General features: G+C 49.2%; 9 protein-coding genes across 9 annotated transcripts; 7 read left to right on the plus strand and 2 right to left on the minus strand.

Annotated features, from left to right (window-relative positions):
- Positions 1–820: 820 nt before the first annotated feature.
- Positions 821–2,155, plus strand: FIESC28_04478 (uncharacterized protein; the record flags this gene model as incomplete). Its single annotated transcript, XM_031158625.1, has 3 exons — positions 821–1,097; positions 1,151–1,433; positions 1,486–2,155. 3 exons carry the CDS (start codon positions 821–823, stop codon positions 2,153–2,155), a joined length of 1,230 nt encoding a protein of 409 aa, XP_031017287.1.
- Positions 2,156–5,129: 2,974 nt separating this feature from the next.
- Positions 5,130–6,641, plus strand: FIESC28_04479 (uncharacterized protein; the record flags this gene model as incomplete). Its single annotated transcript, XM_031158626.1, has 1 exon — positions 5,130–6,641. The coding sequence occupies one exon, from the start codon at positions 5,130–5,132 to the stop codon at positions 6,639–6,641; it is 1,512 nt and encodes a 503-aa protein (XP_031017288.1).
- A 907-nt stretch (positions 6,642–7,548) lies between these two features.
- Positions 7,549–8,120, plus strand: FIESC28_04480 (uncharacterized protein; the record flags this gene model as incomplete). The annotated part of the gene is made up of 3 exons (XM_031158627.1): positions 7,549–7,599; positions 7,652–7,783; positions 7,833–8,120. The coding sequence occupies 3 exons, from the start codon at positions 7,549–7,551 to the stop codon at positions 8,118–8,120; spliced, it is 471 nt and encodes a 156-aa protein (XP_031017289.1).
- A 447-nt stretch (positions 8,121–8,567) lies between these two features.
- FIESC28_04481 (uncharacterized protein) lies at positions 8,568–8,858 on the plus strand (the record flags this gene model as incomplete). The annotated part of the gene is made up of 1 exon (XM_031158628.1): positions 8,568–8,858. One exon carries the CDS (start codon positions 8,568–8,570, stop codon positions 8,856–8,858), a length of 291 nt encoding a protein of 96 aa, XP_031017290.1.
- Positions 8,859–9,196: 338 nt separating this feature from the next.
- Positions 9,197–11,143, minus strand: FIESC28_04482 (uncharacterized protein; the record flags this gene model as incomplete). Its single annotated transcript, XM_031158629.1, has 1 exon — positions 9,197–11,143. The coding sequence occupies one exon, from the start codon at positions 11,141–11,143 to the stop codon at positions 9,197–9,199; it is 1,947 nt and encodes a 648-aa protein (XP_031017291.1).
- Positions 11,144–14,974: 3,831 nt separating this feature from the next.
- Positions 14,975–15,454, plus strand: FIESC28_04483 (uncharacterized protein; the record flags this gene model as incomplete). Its single annotated transcript, XM_031158630.1, has 1 exon — positions 14,975–15,454. One exon carries the CDS (start codon positions 14,975–14,977, stop codon positions 15,452–15,454), a length of 480 nt encoding a protein of 159 aa, XP_031017292.1.
- Positions 15,455–17,226: 1,772 nt separating this feature from the next.
- FIESC28_04484 (uncharacterized protein) lies at positions 17,227–18,389 on the plus strand (the record flags this gene model as incomplete). The annotated part of the gene is made up of 3 exons (XM_031158631.1): positions 17,227–17,506; positions 17,578–18,236; positions 18,363–18,389. The coding sequence occupies 3 exons, from the start codon at positions 17,227–17,229 to the stop codon at positions 18,387–18,389; spliced, it is 966 nt and encodes a 321-aa protein (XP_031017293.1).
- Positions 18,390–19,443: 1,054 nt separating this feature from the next.
- On the plus strand, positions 19,444–20,122 carry FIESC28_04485 (uncharacterized protein; the record flags this gene model as incomplete). Its single annotated transcript, XM_031158632.1, has 3 exons — positions 19,444–19,575; positions 19,638–19,768; positions 19,822–20,122. The coding sequence occupies 3 exons, from the start codon at positions 19,444–19,446 to the stop codon at positions 20,120–20,122; spliced, it is 564 nt and encodes a 187-aa protein (XP_031017294.1).
- Positions 20,123–20,443: 321 nt separating this feature from the next.
- Positions 20,444–21,370, minus strand: FIESC28_04486 (uncharacterized protein; the record flags this gene model as incomplete). Its single annotated transcript, XM_031158633.1, has 1 exon — positions 20,444–21,370. The coding sequence occupies one exon, from the start codon at positions 21,368–21,370 to the stop codon at positions 20,444–20,446; it is 927 nt and encodes a 308-aa protein (XP_031017295.1).
- Positions 21,371–21,768: the final 398 nt, after the last annotated feature.

Consider the following 21,768-nt stretch of genomic DNA (forward strand, 5'->3'; position numbering starts at 1 on the left):
AAAAAAAAAAAAAAAAAGATACACCACTGCGAGAAGGGTTCCTCCGCAAGCCAAACTTCGTGGTTGCGGTCCTTTACGAGCTTCTTCCCCTCCACCATTCCCAGCCGACATAAGCGGCCCCGTTTCTAGAAGTCGCCGATTGCGACGTTGCTCAAGCTGGCTTCACCACGCTCAGGATTCGGCTCTTCGAGCTCATTTAGCGATCGTCCAACCCGTGCACATCATTCACGACAACGCTCTTCTGTCAGCCACATCGTGATCAACCCGGGCTTGCTCTCGGGTGATTCTCAAAGGCTACAGCAGCCTCACAACGGACCTTTATCCCCCATTCCAGGTATGTACTGAACTGTAAGGTGACGTTCTCGGTTGTCTAGTCGATGTCTCACTTCTCATACCTCGAGGCTTCTTGGCGCCTTTCCCGACATGTTCTCGGTTGTTGTTCTCCCCGCTGTCTCTTCTTATATCTTTTGTATCTCCCCTTCCGTGTTCAGCTTTGGTATGACCTCAACTTTGAGCTCTGCTTAGCCACCCTGGCATCCTCTCTGGACATTACTACACCACCAATTCGTTCTTTCTTTTCTTTTTGTAAATACATTCCGCTCGACTAGACTTTCATGGACAACCACATACTATAGCACAATTCGCGGGCTAATCACTGAGCCCGCCTCCTTCAGGTACCCCAGGACCTTCCATGCCCATTTCGAGAAGCCCTTCACCTGTCCCTGGTGGTGGCTGGTCTAGCCCGGGCTTGAGCCTTGACAGCGGAAAAACGACTCCTACAGCTGTAAGCGGTGGACCTGTTGTATGGGAATCGGCCAAAATGCGACCTCATAACTCGAGCACGTTTTCCTCGTTCTCGACCCAGAACAAGGGTTTCTTCAGCAGACATATGCGACGACTATCGAGCAGCCTTCCTCAATTTCAAGGACAGCGCGACAACTGGAAAGAGAAGGGCGGGCGAGGACCACGATGGATTCGAAAAGTGCCGCTTGCCGGCAGGATACGATCGATATACGGACGAATGGGAAGGAGACTCAAGATGATCTTGCTCTTCATCCTGATAGCCATTCTCTGCTACACTGTTTTCTACACAACTCGTAAGTTGCGCACTCTAGTCCGGCATGTTCGAATTTCAGTACTGATTTTGTAGCTCTCGCCTACTACTGGCGAAGATCGTTTGGCGGCGGTAACAAGTTTGTCATTATTTTGGGCGCAAACGTAGGAGGAGGTGTCATGGAGTGGAAGGGCGCCAGAGAATGGGCCATCGAGCGAGACAGCGTGCGAAACAAGCGGAAATACGTCAATCGATGGGGTTATGACCTGGAGATTGTCGACATGAGCACCAAGAAGAAGTACGCGCACGAATGGCGAGAGAGCTGGGAGAAAGTCGACTTCGTCCGATCGACTCTGAGGAAATATCCCAAGGCTGAATGGTAAGCTGAATCTGACAAGAGGAGTAGAAGGCAACACTGACAGTAGTATCAGGGTATGGTGGTTGGATCTGAATACCTTCGTCATGGAACCCTCGGTATCACTCCAAGACCACATCTTCAATCAGCTCGAGCAAGTGACTGAGCGCGACATCAACTACTTCAACCCTCGCAACATCTCGCATCCGTTCACCGAACCCTACCTCGATGAGACGTCGCTAAGCCCTGTCGGGGACGGAAAGGCCAGCTCGATCAACATGCTTATGACGCAGGACTGCGCTGGCTTTAACCTAGGCTCGTTCTTCATGCGACGTAGCGAATGGACTGATCGACTTCTCGACGTGTGGTGGGACCCGGTCACATACGAGCAGAGGCACATGCAGTGGGAGCACAAAGAACAAGATGCGCTGGACCAGCTGTACCAAACACAGCCATGGGTGCGCAAGCATATTGGTTTCCTCCATCAGCGGAAGATTAACAGTTTCCCACCTGGAGCTTGCAATCCCGATGGCGGTCCCAAGAACCCGCACATCCATTATGATGAGAACCAGCGCGACTTTCTGGTCAACATGGCGGGCTGCGAATGGGGCCGCGACTGCTGGGGCGAGATGTACTACTACCGAGAGTTCAGTTACTGGCTCAACCGCAACCCATGGGAGCGCTTCAAGGAAGACCTCATTGCAGTCATCTGGTTCAAACTCACTGGCCAGAAGGTCAAGTTGTGAAGAGCACTTGAATGAGCTTCTGTTATGAACAATGTAACAATGCACTGCAACGAACGACGCAACTATTCGGATATAGACGCATCAGCTTTTCGACATGATATACGGAGAAAATGGACACAAGGGCAATCAACAGCACGATCGACAGCGTTGATGCTTACCCCGGAGTTCTGTACATGATTTACTTTTTATTCGACTGCATATACCCACTTAGACGACGCATATTAGAAGGAGTAAAGGAACATCCCCGAGGAGATGAAAGGGGGGTTTCCTGACTGACATTGCATGGGGCGGTTTAGACTTTGGGAACATGGGCTGTTTCCCAAACCGTTACTTTTTTCATATATATAAAAAGGATGAGATAAGATGAGATGAAAGGATGTTTAGATATGAAAGGGATGCGAAGGAGGATGTACGGTTTCAAGTGTACAGCCATCAGGGATCTATAGGCCGGCATCACTTTCTACTGGTCCGAAAGAAATGTTATACAATGAATCAAGACCTGATATTGAAAGTTTTATTAGAAGAAAGTGGTTCGTGTTTGTCGTAATCCTTGGAAACTCTGTGGCTACGAAGAAGGATGATCCTGAAAGATATAGCTCATGCAATGGCTGCAACGAGGCCATCGCCAGGGTGTCAGAAGAAGAATTGGCCGTCGAGAACCTGAGAGACGAAATAATTAGGTCACCTTATGCTAGCTTAGACTAACACTCAGGCTACTTTATCTTGACGCTCCTAGCCTCGGAGGATAAGTTTTCTGTAACCATGCTGCGGGCACAGGTAACGCCATGTGAAAGTTTATATGACTGAAGATCATGCTCTTCAAGTCATTAGAGCCTGGGTTAACGTCGATCCTTGGCTATATTGAATGAGACTCGCAGGCGATTATGTGGTCTGGCTTGAAATCCGGGATCACGGCACGGAGCAATATGCCGGGACATACGAGAAACATGGGTATTGCAGTCAGGAGCTAGCCGATCGAGCCGCCGTTGACTCTGTTTCCTAGTTTTTCCAAAGAGAGAAGATTGAGATGCAAGTTTGGCCAGAAACGCAGATCATGTCGAAGCAGGAAGTCGGAAAAAGGAGAAGTGCGAAAGCTGGTAGATCTCTTTCAAGACAAAGAGAAAGGAGGTGGCAGAAAGGTTTGGGGTTTACCTTGCCGAAAGCAGGTTGGGATAGAGGTTTAGAAGGATCTAACGTTAGTATGGCTTCCATCGCTAAGACTACGTTTCAGAATCGGTCATTGTCCTTGTCCGTCGTCTTCTGTTTTAAAGTGTGGCGCTTATAGGGATAACGCGCGTCGAAGCGAAAGACTCAGGTCTAGGCTGGGAATGTCTTAGTTGTGGAATGTCCCAGCCCAGTTTGGAGGTTGGGTCGTTATGCTAAGAAGATGCTTTGTTGGATATCTTTGTCCCAAAGCTGGGCTGGGCATCGTGTAGAGACGAGACAAGGGTGGCGGGGATATTCATAGATACTGGCAGGGAGATAGAAACAAGTTGTTAGAGCGCGCGGCTATAGAAACGCTGGCTACCGGGGCAATTGAGAATCCACAGATCCAGACCGCTGTTGACTTGGCATCCTCATTCTTCTGCTGTTTACAGTAGACTTCAATAGACAGCGATAGCATTTATTCCAAAGAACTTCCTAGAAACAGTTTTTATGTTTCGTTCTCGTCTGTTTCAATCGCCTCAGGTCAAATCCATCATCCGGAAGCCCTTCCCCTTCCCCTCTTCTCCACTTCCAGCCAGCCCAGTGCTCGAGTCGGGTTTCTCCACTATAAGATAGCGTGCTTTATAGTGGACGCAAACCCCTGGATTCGTCTCGACCAATTATCAACTTCTAAATGCATGTCTCCCTGCCTGAACCGGCCAGTGCCAGGCACGCCAAGCCACAGCCGGTTACGCTAAGCTTTGTCTCGCCTTGAGCGATTGGCTTAGGAGTCAGGACGAGCACATGTCAGTCTCGTCCCGTCCTTTGTTGCTTGAGTAGACTGACAGGCTACGCATCAGAGCCTCTAGATCAAGAGTGCTTGTACGAGTATCATTGGCTCATCCAGTTATATGACTAGCCCAGCTACTGTTTCGGATACTCTAGAATATGACCCTAGCATGATCTACCGATCTCGGTTCTGGTTCTGGATAGTAGAGCCAAGAACAAGCCCAAGGAAAACAAAGACAGAATGACATGCTACCAGCGATTTTCTGTTTCTGAAAGGAGCTTGGCGTCGTTTGTTGCATTGCATTCTCAGTGCAGTGCCTTGCCTAGCCTTGCATTACAAAGGAGGGAGCAGAGACATAGGCATATAGATAGCTCCCGCATTCCATGTTCCTTTGAGACCTGGACGTCAACCACACTCACTCTTTTTTCCCCTCTTGGTGTCTTTCTTTTTATTCCCTTTTTTGCCTCTTCCGTCTTTCAGTGTCTGGTTACTCTGCTTGGCTGGGCCTCGGGAAATAAATCAATCCATCATCCTGTCTCTCTTTCATTCTATTGCTCGGCTGCATTCGTCGCCAATTCACCGTTTCAATCTTTTCGGTAGCTGGCTGGCCACTCTTATTAAGAGTTATTCACTCTCTATTGTCTCCTTCTCACTGCGAGTTGCAATTATATTCACTTGGCTCCCTCCTTGGCAGTGTCAGAGCTATTGTTTCGTTGCGCGTAAGGCACTTCAATAGCCTCCTCCTCCAGCCCTTCGCTTTAGGCTGGGGATTTCTTGGTATAGACAATAGCTTGTCTTTCTATTGTTATAAATCTTTGGCAGACTGCGCTGTTTGAATCACCACTCAAATCAACGAATACACGCCACATCACCACACCAACTCAATATCAACGCACAACTTCTGTTATAAAATTCAATTCTTTTCCAAATCGTGTCTTCTTCTCGTCTTTACTCTTACAAAGACACTAGAAGCGCACATAACATCTATCGTTGGTCTCGACACTCAACACCAACACACTTCATCCCCACTACTTGGCGATGCATACTTCAATCCTCACACTAGGCCTTGTGGCCTTCCTCCAAGGCGCTGCAGCTTCAAAGAACAGCTCCAATTCTGGATACTCTTGCACTCATACCTACGACTCGAGCAACTTCTTCGAGGCATTCGAATTCTTCAACGCCGATGATCCTACCAACGGGTTCGTCGAGTACGTCGACGCCGACACAGCAAACAGCGAGGGCCTGGCGGGTTTTGTCGAGGGACAAGTTTACATGGGAGTAGACTACAAGACAAAGAACCCCTCCAAGGGACGCAAGTCAGTTCGTGTTACTTCCCACGACACCTTCACCCACGGCCTCTTCATCGCCGATATTGCCCACATGCCTGGCAGTATCCCTGGTATCTGGCCTGCCTATTGGATGTTCGGCTCGCCCTGGCCCACGCTCGGTGAGATTGATATCATTGAGGGCGTCAACACTCAGACGGAGAACAAGATCACTCTTCACACCGGTCCTGGGTGCAAGATCACCAACGAAGGCTCCGATCAGGGCAGCACCCTTGTGAACGACAACTGCAACGCCGGTGGAGCCAACGAAGGATGTGGACAGACAACCTACGATAACCAGAACTACGGAGATGGTTTCAACGACATCGGCGGTGGTGTCTACGCCATGGAGTGGACATCGGACCACATCTCCGTCTGGTTCTTCAAGCGGGGCCGCATTCCGCAAGACATTCAGTCCGACAACCCCGATCCTGCCTCCTGGGGTGCTCCTTCTGCCAAGTTCAACGGAGGTCAAGGCTGCAACATCGACGATCACTTCAAGGAAAACAACATCGTTTTCACCAATACCTTCTGCGGCGACTGGGCTGGCTCTCCTGATGTGTGGGGCAAGAACCCCGAGACATCATCTCTAGGAAGTTGCAACGACTATGTTGCCTCCAACCCTGCTGACTTCAAGAACGCCTACTGGCTCATAAACAGTATCAAGGTTTATAGCCAAGGAGAATCAAACAATGGAGGCAATGGCGGAAACAGTGGAAACGGTGGAAACAGCGGCGAGGGTAACAGTGGTGAAGGCAATTCAGGCAACGGAAACTCTGGCAATGGCAACTCTGGTAACGGAAACTCTGGCAACGGTAACAGCGGCAATGGCAACACTGGCAACAACAACAGTGGAAACAACAACTCCGGTGATAACAACTCTGGCAACGGCAACAGTGGCAATGGCCAGAGCGGCAACGGTGATGGATACAACCCTGGAAACAACGGTGACGACCAGACATACACTCCTCCTCAGAGTCCACCAAGCCAGGAGAGCGGCAATGTCTGGTACGTTCCTACCAGCAGCCAGAAGGACCAGAAGAACGGCGATGGCTCCAGCCAGCAAGGCCAAAGCTACGACAATGGTCAATGGCATGGCCCAGGAGCTTACAGCAAGCCCAAGGTCCATAGCCATGGTGGTAGCCACAGAGGCAGCACAAGCTGGGACGGCAAGGGCTGGAGAGTCGGTTCCAGACGATCCATGGCCAAGCGATACCTCGCGTGAGTGAATCGTCGTGTCTTGCTTGTCGTTTCATCTGATACCCAAACCAAAAAAGAATGAAAAGAGAAAGGAGTTCGGGTCAAAGTGGAAGTTGAGGGCGGCGTTATTGGATCACTATTTGAACAGATACTCAGCATCTCTACTTGTTTACATTTTCGGTTATTAGATTTCCTATGTCAAACTTCTTAACCTTCTTAGTATATATATATCTATAGGTATTCAGTCATCAACCATTCATTTGTGTTGGTAGTTGATCTCGAGGATGAGCATGCATCAATACGAATCTTATGAGCATATCGAGTCTTGTCTCTATTCTTGATTTCTGAATGAATGATTTGTCCTTGAGAGACATGATAGTAATGATCTTGAGTAAGAAAGGACGTTGAGGATGCCCCTGTTGGTTAGTCATCCTAATTGATGTTAGTGGTGTTGGGGATGAGCTACACCAAAAGTGGTTCCTCATCTCATACTCCACCATCATGATACTCTATTAATGGTACATTACCTTGAGAGTATTATTTTCCTTATTTGAACGTACTATAGGAATAATGTTTAACAATCTTACTACGTCAATTATGATGCAGAATATTGTGTCATGACTGTCCTAGAAACTACTGAAACTACTACTACTACTACTACTACTCGTCATCGTTATCCGTTATGCTAAGCCAACATCCATATTCATGAGAGCGGGTCCTAACTAACATGAACGACTGATTATTAAACCTTGGCCATCTGCTCGGTCAACTTTATAATTCTTTCCGATACTCACGATCAATCAGACAAAATCCAAAGCTGTAAATCCTCAACACTTTTGAAATCATTGTTATTTAAAGCCTTGGATACTCCGAACTCGGTCAAGCCAGATCGTCACTACAAACAATCCTCACCAACCACATAAATCCTCATCATGGAGTCTTTTCTCGGCCTCGACCTATCAAGGAACTATTCCTTCTTCACCGTATGTTACTTTCTATCCCCTCACTCATCAACTTCTGCTAATACTCTTGTAGGTTCCAGCTGCTTTCTTTATCATCGCCTTCCCCCACGCCTACACCATCACCGCCGCCAGGGGAACATACGACAACGCCAACCCCCGCTCCCACAAGAACATTATTGAGAAGAGCGATAACTTTACCAAATCCGTAAGAATCGTCCCTTATTTCATATCTTTCGCCACTGACATTCCTCCAGGACAAGCAATTCTTCCTTCGAGCAAAGGCAGCTACAGAAAACGGCTTCGAGACACTCGGTCTCTACGCAGCCAGTATCGTAGCCGCAAACTTCGCAGGTGTATCAACACCTGCAGTCAACCTTCTTAGCTTCGGCTATGTAGCAAGTCGAATTGGCTACAACGTTGCCTACTTGTGGCTGCAGGCCGATCGTCGCCTGGCCCCAGTGCGCAGCCTGGTGTGGACGGTGAGTATTGGACTCATCGTCACCTTGTGGGTTAAGGCTGGAAACAAGATGCTATCAGCTTAGTTTCTATAAACCATGTTGGAGGTTCAATGGATATGAGAAATACAATTTTTGCTCTAAGCCAATGGCATACGAGCTTTAACACCCCATACCTGGTCCTCGGCGATTTTACCCGTCGTGTACAACTCTTTGCCTCAGATACAAAAGCCCGAGTTCATCTGCCGACTTCATACGCGGCGATTCGCTTAGCTTGTTTGTAACGTACTTATTCTGATCTTCTGGTTTGATGGTGCGAGCCAAATAAAACCCAGCCACGGAGTCATGTGGAAAGTATGCCATCATCTCCCAACGCAAACACATCGCTGTCCCATGGCCCAGGTGTCAAGGACTGTTCTCGAATGTAGTACTTGTTCTACTACAATCTTCATATAAGACCCTCGACTTCCTCTTCTACTTCTACTTCTAATAAACTCATATTCTCTTCAATCATTCTGAAACAACACATCCATCATGTTTCCCATCGATTACTTGATCATCCTCTTTGCCTCCACTACCCTGGCCCTTCCTGGCAAGCCAGCAGTCTTCCTCGACAATGTCCCCACGACAACGACCGCTCCCGCTCCTGAGCAGGCACTCAGCTGCGATTACAGCTACTGCGATGAGAACCATGTTTCGTGGTGCTTCCACTTCGTTCCCTTCACTACCATCGACCCAACACTGGGTCCCATGCCCGGCGAGACAAGGGCTTCTGTCGGAGTCTGTGGTCCCAAGACGGCGATGCCAGTCCCAACATATCGATAATGATGTGCGGGTCTTGACATCGAGTTGCGTTGGTCGTTCTTTGGGGGACATATTCATGGATATTGGAAACGTGTATTCCAGATGAAAGCAAAGTAATGAGCGAACTTGAGATATCTCTGTCTAAACCAAAACATAAAACTGTGAATCTAAATAATCAAATGACAACCCAACATGATACCTGGGCGCCTAACATCCTTGCCCAAATCTACCAAGAGAAGGACCAAATCCAAACTATACGCTCCTAGGCTCTGGGTAAAGAGCCAAAATGCTTCCATGATTTCATGATATTCCTAACCCTGCGCCTATCCATGCATTGTTCGTTGCGTTTGTAAGTACCCTTAGTACATCTCGGCTCCTCCAAAACTCTTGTGTCGTGTCAGAGTTGCTCGGGCCTGGGTTGCCCGGGGAAGCTGATCCCGAGTAGACTTGCGTCTGTTCAATGGTCGGCGACCTGCAGCCTCGTCTGCTCCACTCTGTCCTTCTTCGGCCTCAATCATAACATCAGCTGGCATGGCGGCATCATCCTTGATCTTGGCCACGAAGAAGGATGCAACCACAACACAAATACCGCCAAGGGCGAACACGATAGAGATGCTATGGTCGCCTGGTGTACCTCGCGGCTTCTGCCAGAGCTTGAAAATGACACTAGAGCCCACAGTAGCGATAATCTGCGGTGCAGCAATGGCCATGTTGTGAATGCCAAGAATCACTCCAGCCTGGTCAATTTCTTCCTCCTCTTCGTCATCCCCGATTCCACCGTTGTTTGCTCTGGCAGCCGCTTGCCGAATCTTCTGGGCACGGATCAGGGCATCCCTCCGGCTGATCTCAGCGCTGATGATGGCCCAAGGAGCCCACAGTGTCATGGCCCAGGTAATACCAACAAGTCCAACCAGCACGGTGGCCGCCTTGACGGTGCGCACAAACAGAGTGGCGAACATGCATCCAGCAAAGAGGAGAAGGGAGAGGAACCAAGCGCGCTTGAGGGTGAGGCCAGGGATAGCCAGCTTGTCCAACCATGAGGGCTTCTCATCGTCGTCTTCATCGTAATAGCCGGAAGCTGGTGTCTCTCCCGGAACGTTTGTGATAGGCTGGCTATCGTACGTGGGAGCAATGAAGAAGGGGAGGAAGACGTTCGTGAGCAAGCTCACGATGGAGTTAATGAGAAGTGCGAATGTACCAATTCGAGTCGCTTGCTCATATAGCTTGTTGAGCTGCTCCGGTGGCATGTGGGGGTTCGCTTCAAGGTATGGCTCTACATAGATCTCCCCAATGTACGAGGATGTGTAAAACAACAGAGGGAAGAAACCAACCCAGGCGCAGAACTGGACCTCGCAAACCCTCTTGATCTGAGGTGGCAGACGCTTGATCGATTTGAAGATTGTGAGGAAGAACGAGAACACGCCGTGCTGCTCTTTCTTGGCGGGCCCGTCAAGTCGAGGGTCTCGTTCCTTGATGATGGCAGTGCTCACAAATACAGTCAAGGCAAGGGCAACACAAGCGATAGCACAGAGGATTTGGAACTGCGTCTTTCCGAGGAATCCGAGGTGACGAGTCAAGTCGACATATCCGGCAATGTATCCAACGATGTTACCGAATCCAGTAATTCGACTAGCCATGGCGTTGGCGGACTCCTGCTGGTGAGCTGGGGCGCAGTCGACAATGAACGCACGGATGGAGGCCTGGACGGTGTTGATGGCAAAGTCGAGAACATAGACACCAATAACTGCAACAACAATGGTTGTAGTCTTGACGCCTTGTGACTCGGGATCGAAACCAAGGATGTTGGAAGCACTCGCAACAATTTCTTTGGCCCAAGCAAGGAACAGTAGAGAAAGGATGGTTGCAACAGAGCCTCCAATCATGAAAGGCTTTCTCTTTCCCATGGGTAGTCGACAATTGTCACTCAACATACCCACGTATGGCTGAACGAGAGTACCGGTAAGGGGGCCGGCAATCCAGACCAGAGCCATAAGAGACTTGCTGAGCCCGAGAGATAAAAGATATGGTGAACCATTCGAGAGCTCAACGGACCATGCGATCTGAAGACCACCAATACTGATGGTCAACAGGAGCAGATACCATATGCTCTTGGTTGTCTGCGAATCATCCGACTCCCCATGAACAGCAGTATTAGTATTGGCGTCGTGTCTCAGGAGAGGCGATTGTTCGTCGGTTCCCTGTGCGGCGACACGGGCATAAGACTGATTGCCGGGGGTTCTTCGTGGGTTAGAGGCGGACGAAGCAGGTCGTCCCTCACCTCCAGAGCGTTCCGGTGGGACACCCATCGTGAATATAGTCGAGGCTGATGAACTGCAGTAGTAACGAACTTGCTCTTGTCGAGTTGATTCAGGGATTCGCTGCTTTTAAGAGGCTGTGGCTAAGATGCCGTAGCCAGAGACCGGATGCGGGGGCGCAAAGAGTGAATTCAGATGACTGCAAAGAGTCGTCGGCAGTTGCTGTTCGGGACAGGGAGGGACGAAGACGGTGACTGTCAACAGGCAGAGATTTTGAAATGATCTAGACCATGCCGAGTGCAGGATAGACAAAGGATGAGACAGGCAAGACAAGTCGTCCGAAAAAGCAAACAAGAAGGGAAGTCGGACGGAATTAATGTTGTGGTCTAATGAGATAGGTAGGTATTTTTTTCCCGTGCGTCGTGTTGAGATGGATCAACAAATGTCCGCTGATATTTTGAAACTGTATTCTATCATGTGGTCAAATCAAAACTCACGCGACCGCTGCTGGCGTACTCGTGCAGGCGTGGCAGGTGAAGAGAGGCTGGCGCAGGCCGGTAAGAAATGTGAAAGAGATGCGTCACTGGGTCTCCGCCTCCAATAGATGGTGATGTAAATCATCTGTGATCGAGGCCCCGTTCCTGATCCTGAGTCGCTCCGGGGCAGATTTTACGCTATGTCATTGGCCACTGCGCCTGTCTTCTGCTGCTGACCCACTGAAGGGCCTCTAAAAACTCCATTGTTGCTGCATCCTTGGACTGCTTTTACTGTGGAACTTACCCTGGATGTAGATTTCACTGCATGAAAATCTGACTTTAGATTCAACTCAACATGCAGTGACTGCTCTATCGAGGAGCTTTTCACCCGCATCTGAGACAGAATTCGATTGCACGTGGTGGAAGATACTGTCAATCTCGAGGCGGTCAGCTAAAATCTGCTTTGGCAACTCAGCCTAATTGCCAGAGGCACGCAAACGAGCATCGCCAAATCTGCGCTTGCATCGATGTATGACGTTCTGTAGGGAGCAAAGGCCCGGAAAACCCACGATGGTTGCACGCTAGCCTTCGATATTAAGTGGTGCTCTTTCCAAGAGCCTCAACAGACGTTATCAGTGTTGGGCCATTTGTTATCATATCTTATCTCGACTTGCCTCGGACTGTCCTGTCTTGTACCCAGAGCATCACGGTGATACATTGAACCGAAGTTCCAGATAAACCCCACATTAGATTGAACACTATTGATGCCTCAGGTAGCAAGCAAGGACCAACTGCCAGAGCTAACCGAGCGCTGAGAACATCCCAGTCTCCGAGGAAAACCACCATGATGCAACCAGATCTTTCCCTCTGGGCTGCTCACGATATCTTCCCCCATGTCATTTACGTATGTCAAGAAGTAGGATTCGCCTCGCCACAGCGGAGTTCCTCCGAGAGACACAGAAGCGAGGAGCGGGCCCAAAATGCATTCGGTGAGGTATCCAGCGAATGGTACACTGTCTAGGCTGTTCGCCTGTCAGCCTGAAGTGAACGGCTGTCAACGGGTTGGCTTGGACAAGGTTGATACGTTATCGTCCCCACCATGCCAAGGAAAAGGACGCCGTTCTCTGTTATCATCGCCAACTCCGGCATGTAGCCTGATAATTGCATCTAACAAGATGAAAGACAAGAAAGAACACAAGAAGCAGAATTTTCTTCAGAGGCAACTATAGCCGCCTCAATCAGTTTCTGCTAGCTAACCAACAACAGAAGGTGCCATGCCGTACATCTTCGATTCGATAAGCTCAGTCAAACAAGCAATTATGCGCTGCTAACGGAACGCCAAGCCCACCGCCGAGAACAAGTGGCGAATGATGCTGTGCTGCCGCAACGGGAACCAACGGGAACGGCGATACGCAATCGGGGCACGTCTTGGAGAGAAGACCGTAACAAACACCGGTCCGGTGTCTGCCGACACTGACGACCGCCATCTCCGTAATGGTTGCAAAAACGGAACCAAAATGCAAGACGCTCACTAATTTGTTTACTCGAAATTCAAAATTTAGTTGAGCGGATCAAAGAACGGCAGTTCAGGACTCGAGACACCATCAACGTCTTCAACGGTCTGGTTTTGGTCGCGCGACTGTCTACCAAAAGAAGGATGAGGCTGGTTGGATGACTTTGCTCACAAGCCAACAACCGAGTAAGGGCCGATTGGTACGTACGTACATAGTAATGTCAGAATGCGCACCACAAATGCTCGCAACCACAACACCGAACAACCGAGACCAAGCAGCTTGCAAAGGGGGATCTCCAAGCAGGGATCAGTTACGTTACCGTACCCATGTTGCCAGACTTGGCAAAACTGTGCTAGGTTTAGCCGACCTGCAGAGGACCGTAGGGAGAAAGGCTGGAAAGGATACTGTGCAGTATCTTTGGACAGTATCTCGGTGCCTGGAAGTGATTGAATGTCACTATCAAAGTCTGTTGAAAGTGGCTAAATCAGAAACTTGAATAATGCAACACCTCCCGACGAAGCTAGGCGGACTCAGCTCGGCGTTACCTTCCAGTAATGACGCTACTTATCAGCAGTCTCGGCCTGTTCGCGACCCCGTCCAAACCCCAAGGACCCCAAGAGTTATAGTGGGAAAAGAGGGGATTCTGTGGAAGACTCGGCTGTGGGGACCTCCATGGCTCGAATTTGTCGCCGACCCCGTGTTTTGAGATGCAAGTTGGGGTCTAATGGTGTCGAAAACGACCAATGTTACACCACGGACGAGGCATATTGCCGGGTTTCATTATCCATAACGCCAAAGCAGTTGGGAAGAAGGTTTCTGAGGCGTCGCGACGTTATGCAACAGATATTAACGGCTGATACACGAGGCGCTTCACGACTCAACTCCTGGACGCCAATGTTTCCTCTGATTTCCATATCCACAGCTCTTCACTGCCGACCGGGCACGCTCGGCTATGTACAGTATGATGGAAATGAACAAGGCTTTCATTGGACCCAGTCAGCCAGTTAGTGGTAACATGCACGAAATTCCTGGTGCCTACAGTCGCAGTCTCTTTGCCAGGTGGACACCCTGTCAGAGCGATCATAGCAATGATCACCGGCTAAAATCAGAACAAACTTCTAGTGTCGCCAGCGACCTACCCCTTTGAGTGAGAGTTTACCAATGGTGGCGTGCGCGTCTGTGTCTCCTGCAGACTGCTGGGTTTTGTTTCTAAATACTGGCATTTCCGATCCTCCCATCCACCACATGTCAGCGCGAGAGGGTTGCAGAGCTGCACAAGTACTGTTTGTACCTCTCAACTCCCCGGTCCGATATTGCAGGGTTTCTCCATACAGTTGTTATGGGCCTCGCTGACCTCATTGAGGGTCGACCCCCGTATAAGCCGCCGAAGCCTCCGCTATTCTCCGCACCCCAGTCTATCGTGAGCAAATCACAACCTGCTGTTCTGATTGTGCTCCCCAGAGCCAGGGGTTAGCGGACCCATCGACCATTCAGAAGCCACTCACAGTTGCTCATGTATCTCTTGTACACGGGATAAGGGACCTCGAGGCAGTTCCACCTCCACAGCCAAGTCCAGTTTCCAAGGCGCCACCGGAGAACGCATGGATGGATGCCCCCATGTTGTTCAAACCGACCAAAGACTTTGAGGGGTTTTCCTATCTCGAGGGATTGTGTTTAAATGTCCCGGCTCCTGCACTTATCTGTTCGGGTCCATAAAGATAAATGATCGCCCACTATTCCTGTTTACTCCCAATCTTGATGATCTCGTCAATTCTAAGCTCATTACCTTGAATCGTCACCAACTCAACGCCCAATTCACCAATTCATCGAGCTTGCTCTAATACAACAACACTCACTCAACACTTGTACACTCACTCACAACAACTTTCACAATGGCTATCCGAGAACACTTCCGCCGCGCTCTGCGCTCCGACGCTTCCGCATCAAACATTGTCGACGCCAACACATCTGGGAAAATCACAGCCACCATGACCAAATCCAGCCAGAACAGCGACAAGTCTGATGCATCATCAAAATCATCTCTCGTCAACAAGCTGTCACGTACCTGGACGTGGGGGTCCAAGGACAAGGACGCCACCAAGGAACGCAAGACCAAGAACAAGAAGGGAAAGAAGATCACACACCCTAGCGAGAAGCCCATGACGGCCCAAAATCTCCAACACCAGGAAATGCTTTCTCAGTTTAGCTTCACGTTTGGTGCCTCTTCTCCCGAGCAGATCGAAGAGGACGGCTTCTTGGGCATCAGCCCTTGCTGCACACGAGCTCCCAGCGTTGTCAACTTCTCCTTGGAAGGTGACAGCGAAAGCGACGATCAGACTTCATCATCTTCATCCTCCATCAAATCATCATAGTCAATTTCCTGAATTGGCAAAGCCGATGATAATGGATGGACGGGAATCATGCGGGCACGCCGATAGTCTAGGGGCGAAAGCTGGAAGAGTTCTAGAACGCCAGCTGTAACTCCCACTACCAAAAGCTCAACGACACTCAGACGCAACTACAACACACCAAGTCATTTTCCTTGGATGGACTCATTGCATTGGGCGATGCATTTCTATCATCTAATTACATCTTCCGGACCCGTCTTCTGTCAGCATCTTTTTCACCGATTGGGCGACGCATCTATCTTCAGATCAGCACGTGTTCCAACCAAAATTGGAAGATCAGCGGCTGATCTGAACAACACCACAACAATTCCGCCTCACCTCACATGGTTCCCCATAATTCTTTCCAAATGGGAACAACACAAAATAGACAACCAAAACAAAAGCAGTGCGCATTGGCTGTCTTTCTATCGTCGAGGCGTGGCCTCTGACGACGGTGTCTCGGGCACCGTAGAAAAACCGCATGAATTTATTTGAAACGCCACGATATGTGGTATGAGTAGCATATTGGATTTAGCGATTGCCATACGGAGTTTTTGCATATCATCATGGTCATGCAACGGGCAGATAGACCAAAACTGGGCGTTTTAAATTTGATATAGACAATAAAAGTCTTTACTTGTTTTACAATTACACTTTGCTTCGTCGATGTGACATAAACAGTATCGTTATCTTCCGACATTAGAAAACAGACTACTAGATGGCATAAGTTGGTCTTTGCAATAATTTCCTCAAAGAGTGCTTTGACAAATGGTTGTCCAGACTGTACCGTTGATACTTAACCGGCCTGTGGGCGACAGAAGAATTGTTCTCTAGGCTCAGGATGCCAAAATAAGCAGCCCAAATTCTGGTCTACGCATGCATCAAATGCCTATACTATTGCGTCTCTTATGCTCTCGGTGATCAACTTTTCTGGCACCCTGATGCTGGCTCAACGACGACTGTTTGGACGCCAAACAGTGCCAAAGTGACGCCGACTTGGAGAGGAAATCCAGAGTAGATATTCTGAACAGTATATATTGAAATAATAAAGCACAATGTTTCTGTTCGCACAGGTAATCATGAACATCATCTGTAACTACTCTAGGTCCAAACTCAGTCTGCTCCAAACGGACATACTTATATATCCCGAGCAATGCCCAGCTACAAAAGGATTTATGAAATATACAAATATCGATTTTTCATCCGTCTTCATGATGCCGCATAGCAAAACATAGTCGTGTGCTGAGCCGTCACTGTCAGTGCCACCCCTCTGTCACTGCCCGGTGGGCTGCAAAAAAAGAGGCACTGCGTGGCACCGAAATACCGGCAGCCCAGGCACTTCCTAATATAAGTTGAACAGTACAATTTTAATTTTCTTTGCAAATTAATCATTAATCCCAAGGATCCGATGTGTCACAGCTTCCACGTTGGTACCTTCCACTCACCCGGGACACCTCTAAGCCGATACTTCCTGTTACTTGCACGGGAAGGAGCGATTCCATATTGCGCGGGCACCTGCTGTAAACATCACAACGAGCCCGTGATTAACCCATTTCGTCCCGTCACGGTCCTTGCATTGACTCACTGCCTGATGCACATCGGCTCCTTCACTTGAAGTCATTTCTTGGCCTTTACTTAACACTTACTTCTTCTCTTCCTCCGACAACACCGCTCCCCTCGCAGGTTATCTCGCCGTATCAACAACTCCGTCATATATATCGCCAGCGCAAGGCTTTCAGGCTACTGCTGCTGCTACCATGTCGAGCAAGTCTTGGTACGCCCTCAAATCCAAGGCTGTGCACACCCGATATGGCTTGACCAAAAACATCCAGGTCCTCCTTCAAGGCCTGGAAAGCTTTCACGCCGGCATCATCGATGCGAGAGAGCTGGGGAGCATGGTCCGATTAAGTCCCAAACGCCGGGAATCTGTCGCCGCAACTATAGCCAAATGTGCTCGTATGATCAACAAAGAGCCTCAGGAGTCCAAGACCTGCGTCGACATCATAGAGATGTGTACTGAAATCCTCGAGGTTGCTGGTAAGTGTGGGCCGGCTCCCTATCATATACTCGTCCGAGAAGGCCAAACCGATGAATAACGTTCGCCGTAGATCGTCCACCGCCTATCGAGGGCTTCCCTTTCATGAGACTACCTGCCGAGATACGCGAGCACATTGTCGATTTGATGGTCGATGCCGTCTATAAAGGAAAGGCAATCAAACCTGGCACACGAAAAGTGAACTGCAATTGCCCAAAGATCGAACGCGAGTATGAGCCGTATCAGTCTCCCCAGATGAAGGCTTTACCATCCATTCTTGGTCCAGCACTCAACCACGAATTCTTTCGTATCTTCTTTCGTAAAAAGACCGTTCGTTTTCGCTGCTGCTGCGAGTTGCTGCATCATCTCGACCACAACCCCCTGCTCGTACAGAACGTTCGGGACATCAAAGTTCACTGGTGTGGACCGATGTCAGCAGATACCTTCAAGAAACTTGCTGAGTGCGACAAGCTCGAGGCCCTGACAATCAGCATTTCCAAATCCACTCTCGCGCATCTCAGTCCACGATCCAATTTGATGAAGACCTTCTTTCCCCTCACCTACCGTCACGTCAGAGTCACAGACGTTCTCGGGCTGGACGAGCTTTTGCAAATACGGGGTTTGAAAGAGGTTCGGGTTGTTCATGCTCAGACCAAGAGCACCAACCTGACCGTCGAAATGGACAGAGCCAATCTGTCTGAGCTATTGGCCGATCAACTCAAGAAAGACAAGGTACGTCGCTGGGAGCCTAGGAGATGAGAGAATTCATACTCTTTATGCCTGTCTAGACTGGCACATAGGCTACTTTGTTTTTGGCGCCCTCGGCAGGAAATTCCTTGATTATGCTAACGCCAGTAGGGTTACAACCCCCTTGACGATTTCTAGCTGGCCGAGATAGCAGTCTCACGAGAAACGACGATGTTGAGCTTACAAGCCAGCTTGGCATGATGAACGGATATTGCTTTCAAGGAAGGTCTGGAGGATATGAAATAGAAATAACGAAACGTGTCCCCACGGACAACTGATTTGACACGGCCGTCTGGAGGTGCCGATGAAGCACTGGTACATATTTTATGGAAACAATCAGGATTATGTAGAGATGTAACAACAGATAAATTACGGAAGGCTCCATTTGGTGAAAACACTAAAGATTCCGTACTCAAAAAGCGTTGCTATGATTGGTCTTGTCTCATACCTGAACAAAAAGTAAAGGCATCCGGCTCAAGATCAGCCGTTGGACTTGGCTGACCGAGCAATGGAAAAAGACGATTGAGTTTTGCCGCGACATACAGCTTGTGACGAATAAAAACCTACCTTTGAGATACTCAAAGGCTTGTTGCCATTGTGTTGAATCTAATTGAGAGTCAACGAGTTCCTCGACATGCCCCTGTCTCATGGCATTGGATGCTTGCTTGAAGTAAACAAGTCAAAGCCAGGTTTGGTTGAGCGGAAATTTTGAGAACAGAGCGAGCCGAGCAAGGGAGCACTGTGTTGTATGTGCCAAAAATTGACATTGAGACTGTGCTAGTGAAACTGAAACACAGTGCATTGGTTCATCGTGCTGCTCATTGTATCTTTCATTCCGACACTCTTGATATTGAGTGGTATAGTTTGAGTTTATATAAACCTCAAAAGCATAATATCATAACCGTTGTTGCGTGGCTGCTGTTGCTCATAAGGCCAATTCCCTGAATCGCTCACGAACTGTAACTGACCCAGCATGCACAGTGCCCGTCATATAGTCACGTGCTGTTCCATTCGGGTTAGCGTCGTTCTCGGATTAACCCCTTCCCGCAGAAGTTTTGCCTGTGTGCCCTAACCTTGGATCCACCCACAACCACCATTTCCATAAGCGAGACCTCCTCGTCTTTTTCTATCTAACTATCCCGATCATTGAACAACGATCGACTGAGCAACTGGATCGCCAAAGTTGCCCATCATGTCGCTCGTCTCGGGAGAGAAGTCGAACTTCCAGTTCGTAAGTCATCCCCTCCAGTATCGCAATATCGAAATCGAATTCATCGCCGACGCCGCTGCTCGAATCGCTCTCGCGCCACCCGCCCGGCGTCTGGTGCACCGAAATCGATCTGACGAGAAATATCATCCAAAATAACATGTGCTAACGACGAGCAGATTCTCCGTCTTCTCAACACCAATGTTGACGGAAAGCAGAAGGTTATGTACGCCTTGACCAAGATCAAGGGTGTCGGTCGCCGATACTCTAACTTGGTCTGCAAGAAGGCCGATGTCGATCTGAACAAGCGGTACGATTTTCTACTCTCGGGCAATATTTCAAAGCATACTGACAGTATCACAGCGCTGGTGAGCTCACCTCCGAAGAGCTCGAGCGAATTGTCACCATCCTCCAAAACCCTACCCAGTACAAGATTCCCACGTGGTTCATCAACCGACAGCGCGATATCGTCGATGGCAAGGACTCCCACATCCTCGCCAACGGTGTCGACTCCAAGCTCCGTGAGGATCTCGAGCGCCTCAAGAAGATCCGCGCTCACCGTGGTCTCCGACACTACTGGGGTCTCCGTGTCCGTGGTCAGCACACCAAGACCACCGGTCGCCGTGGCAGGACCGTCGGTGTCTCCAAGAAGAAGGGTGGTTAAACTATTTATCGGTGTTGGTTATGGGTGGACAGGCGTGACGGCTGGTTTCTCCATCTTTCTGAGCATTCTGAGGGGTTTGCTTTCTGGCATATGCAGCCATGGCTGTACTCTAGATCAGAGTCACGAATCAAAAGCATTCAAGTAAAATGTTCATCACGGGAAAGGGGAGATGTCTTATGATAAAGCTATGTGAACCTTATAGCCGAACGAAGTCCACGAAAGGTGAAAAATGGCGTTTCGCCACGGCGATGGAAAAGATGTAATGATTCCGGGTATCATGATTTCTTTTTAACTACTACTACTCGTGTATACGTTACGTGATTAGTCCTCGTGTGTAACAGCCATATCTAAGACTTCGACCCGTCCTTGTCCCTTGGTCTCGTTACCAATGAAATCAGATAGGGGCTTAAAAGCTCCAGGCTCAACAAAGCCTACCACTTCCCACTCCGATCCAACAACGTCTTGGCTCTCTACCTGTTCAACATAGCTTAGAATCTTGTCCTTGACTGTGCCGACAGCCTTTTGCTCGCCTTCCTCTTCCTTGCTCGCGCCCTTTGGCGCTTTAATGGCTTGTTTAAGGACGTTGGTAGTACAGGCGATACGGAGCCTCATACGGGCCCTCGCAACTGGGATAGGCTGATGGGCGATGAGGGCCTTCATCGCTTCAAGTGCCTGACTCTTTGCGCTCTTGGTCGTGCTAACACCAGTCCAGTTGTGCTGAGGTCGAGGCTTGGCCTCTCCAGCCTCTCCAGTCGCAGGTGTTCCAGTAGCACTTCCTGCGGCACTCTTGTCGGGTGTAGCGTTATGAGCCTGGGAGCTGAGCATATCCAGAGCCTTCTCGATCATGCCGGATGTATAAACGCGCTTGGTCCTTGGGTCGACCAGTTTACTGGCGACTATGCTGACGACCTCGTTGTGCACACGCTCTGTCTGCGCCGCGCGCTCTTTCTCTCCAACTTGCATCTCGCCCTTCTTGAGAATCTCAAGAATGATGTCGTCTGTGGACTTGCCCTTGCCAAAAGCCTTGTCGAGGTCCTCACGAGGTGCTGTCTGGCCTTTTGAGACATTAAGGAAGACGTTTGGGATCTGGAGAACATTGTCGAGGTCGGTCTCGATGCCGGATCGCCACTCAAGGACCTTATTCTTGTAACATGCGAGCTCGAAGCGCTTCTTTCCCTTCTTGAGTCGCACAAGGGAGACATTGGTAAGCTTGATCTGGTTGGAGGGTTGTTGAATTTGGCGAGACATGATGAACGGTATACGAGGTAAGCCGAACTAAAGGGAGATTTCGAAATAAGGACGCTGCGTAAAAGTTGCTGAGGTGAAAGAGAAATGGATGCGGTAGATTAAGTACCTGCCTACTACTTGTTTAATTCTACCAGAACTTTTTTCCTGACCCCGCCATCAGCCAGGATTGGATTTCTCACTGCGTAATGCCCCGCAATGGGCGCCTTCGTCATATGGAACCACACATCATGCTTTGGGTCACTTCGACTCATCAGTAACGACAATACAACTGACTACTTACCTACTCATACTGATATCAAACAGATGAGTCCTCTTTTCTTTTGTATCATCTGCGGATAGATCTATTTCTTAGGCTGTCCTTACTCCTAACACTAACAGTGAAATCTACAATATCGTGC

This window comes from Fusarium coffeatum, assembly GCF_003316985.1.
Source record: "Fusarium coffeatum strain FIESC_28 chromosome Unknown BRIP53273_contig_94, whole genome shotgun sequence".
NCBI lineage: Eukaryota > Fungi > Ascomycota > Sordariomycetes > Hypocreales > Nectriaceae > Fusarium > Fusarium coffeatum.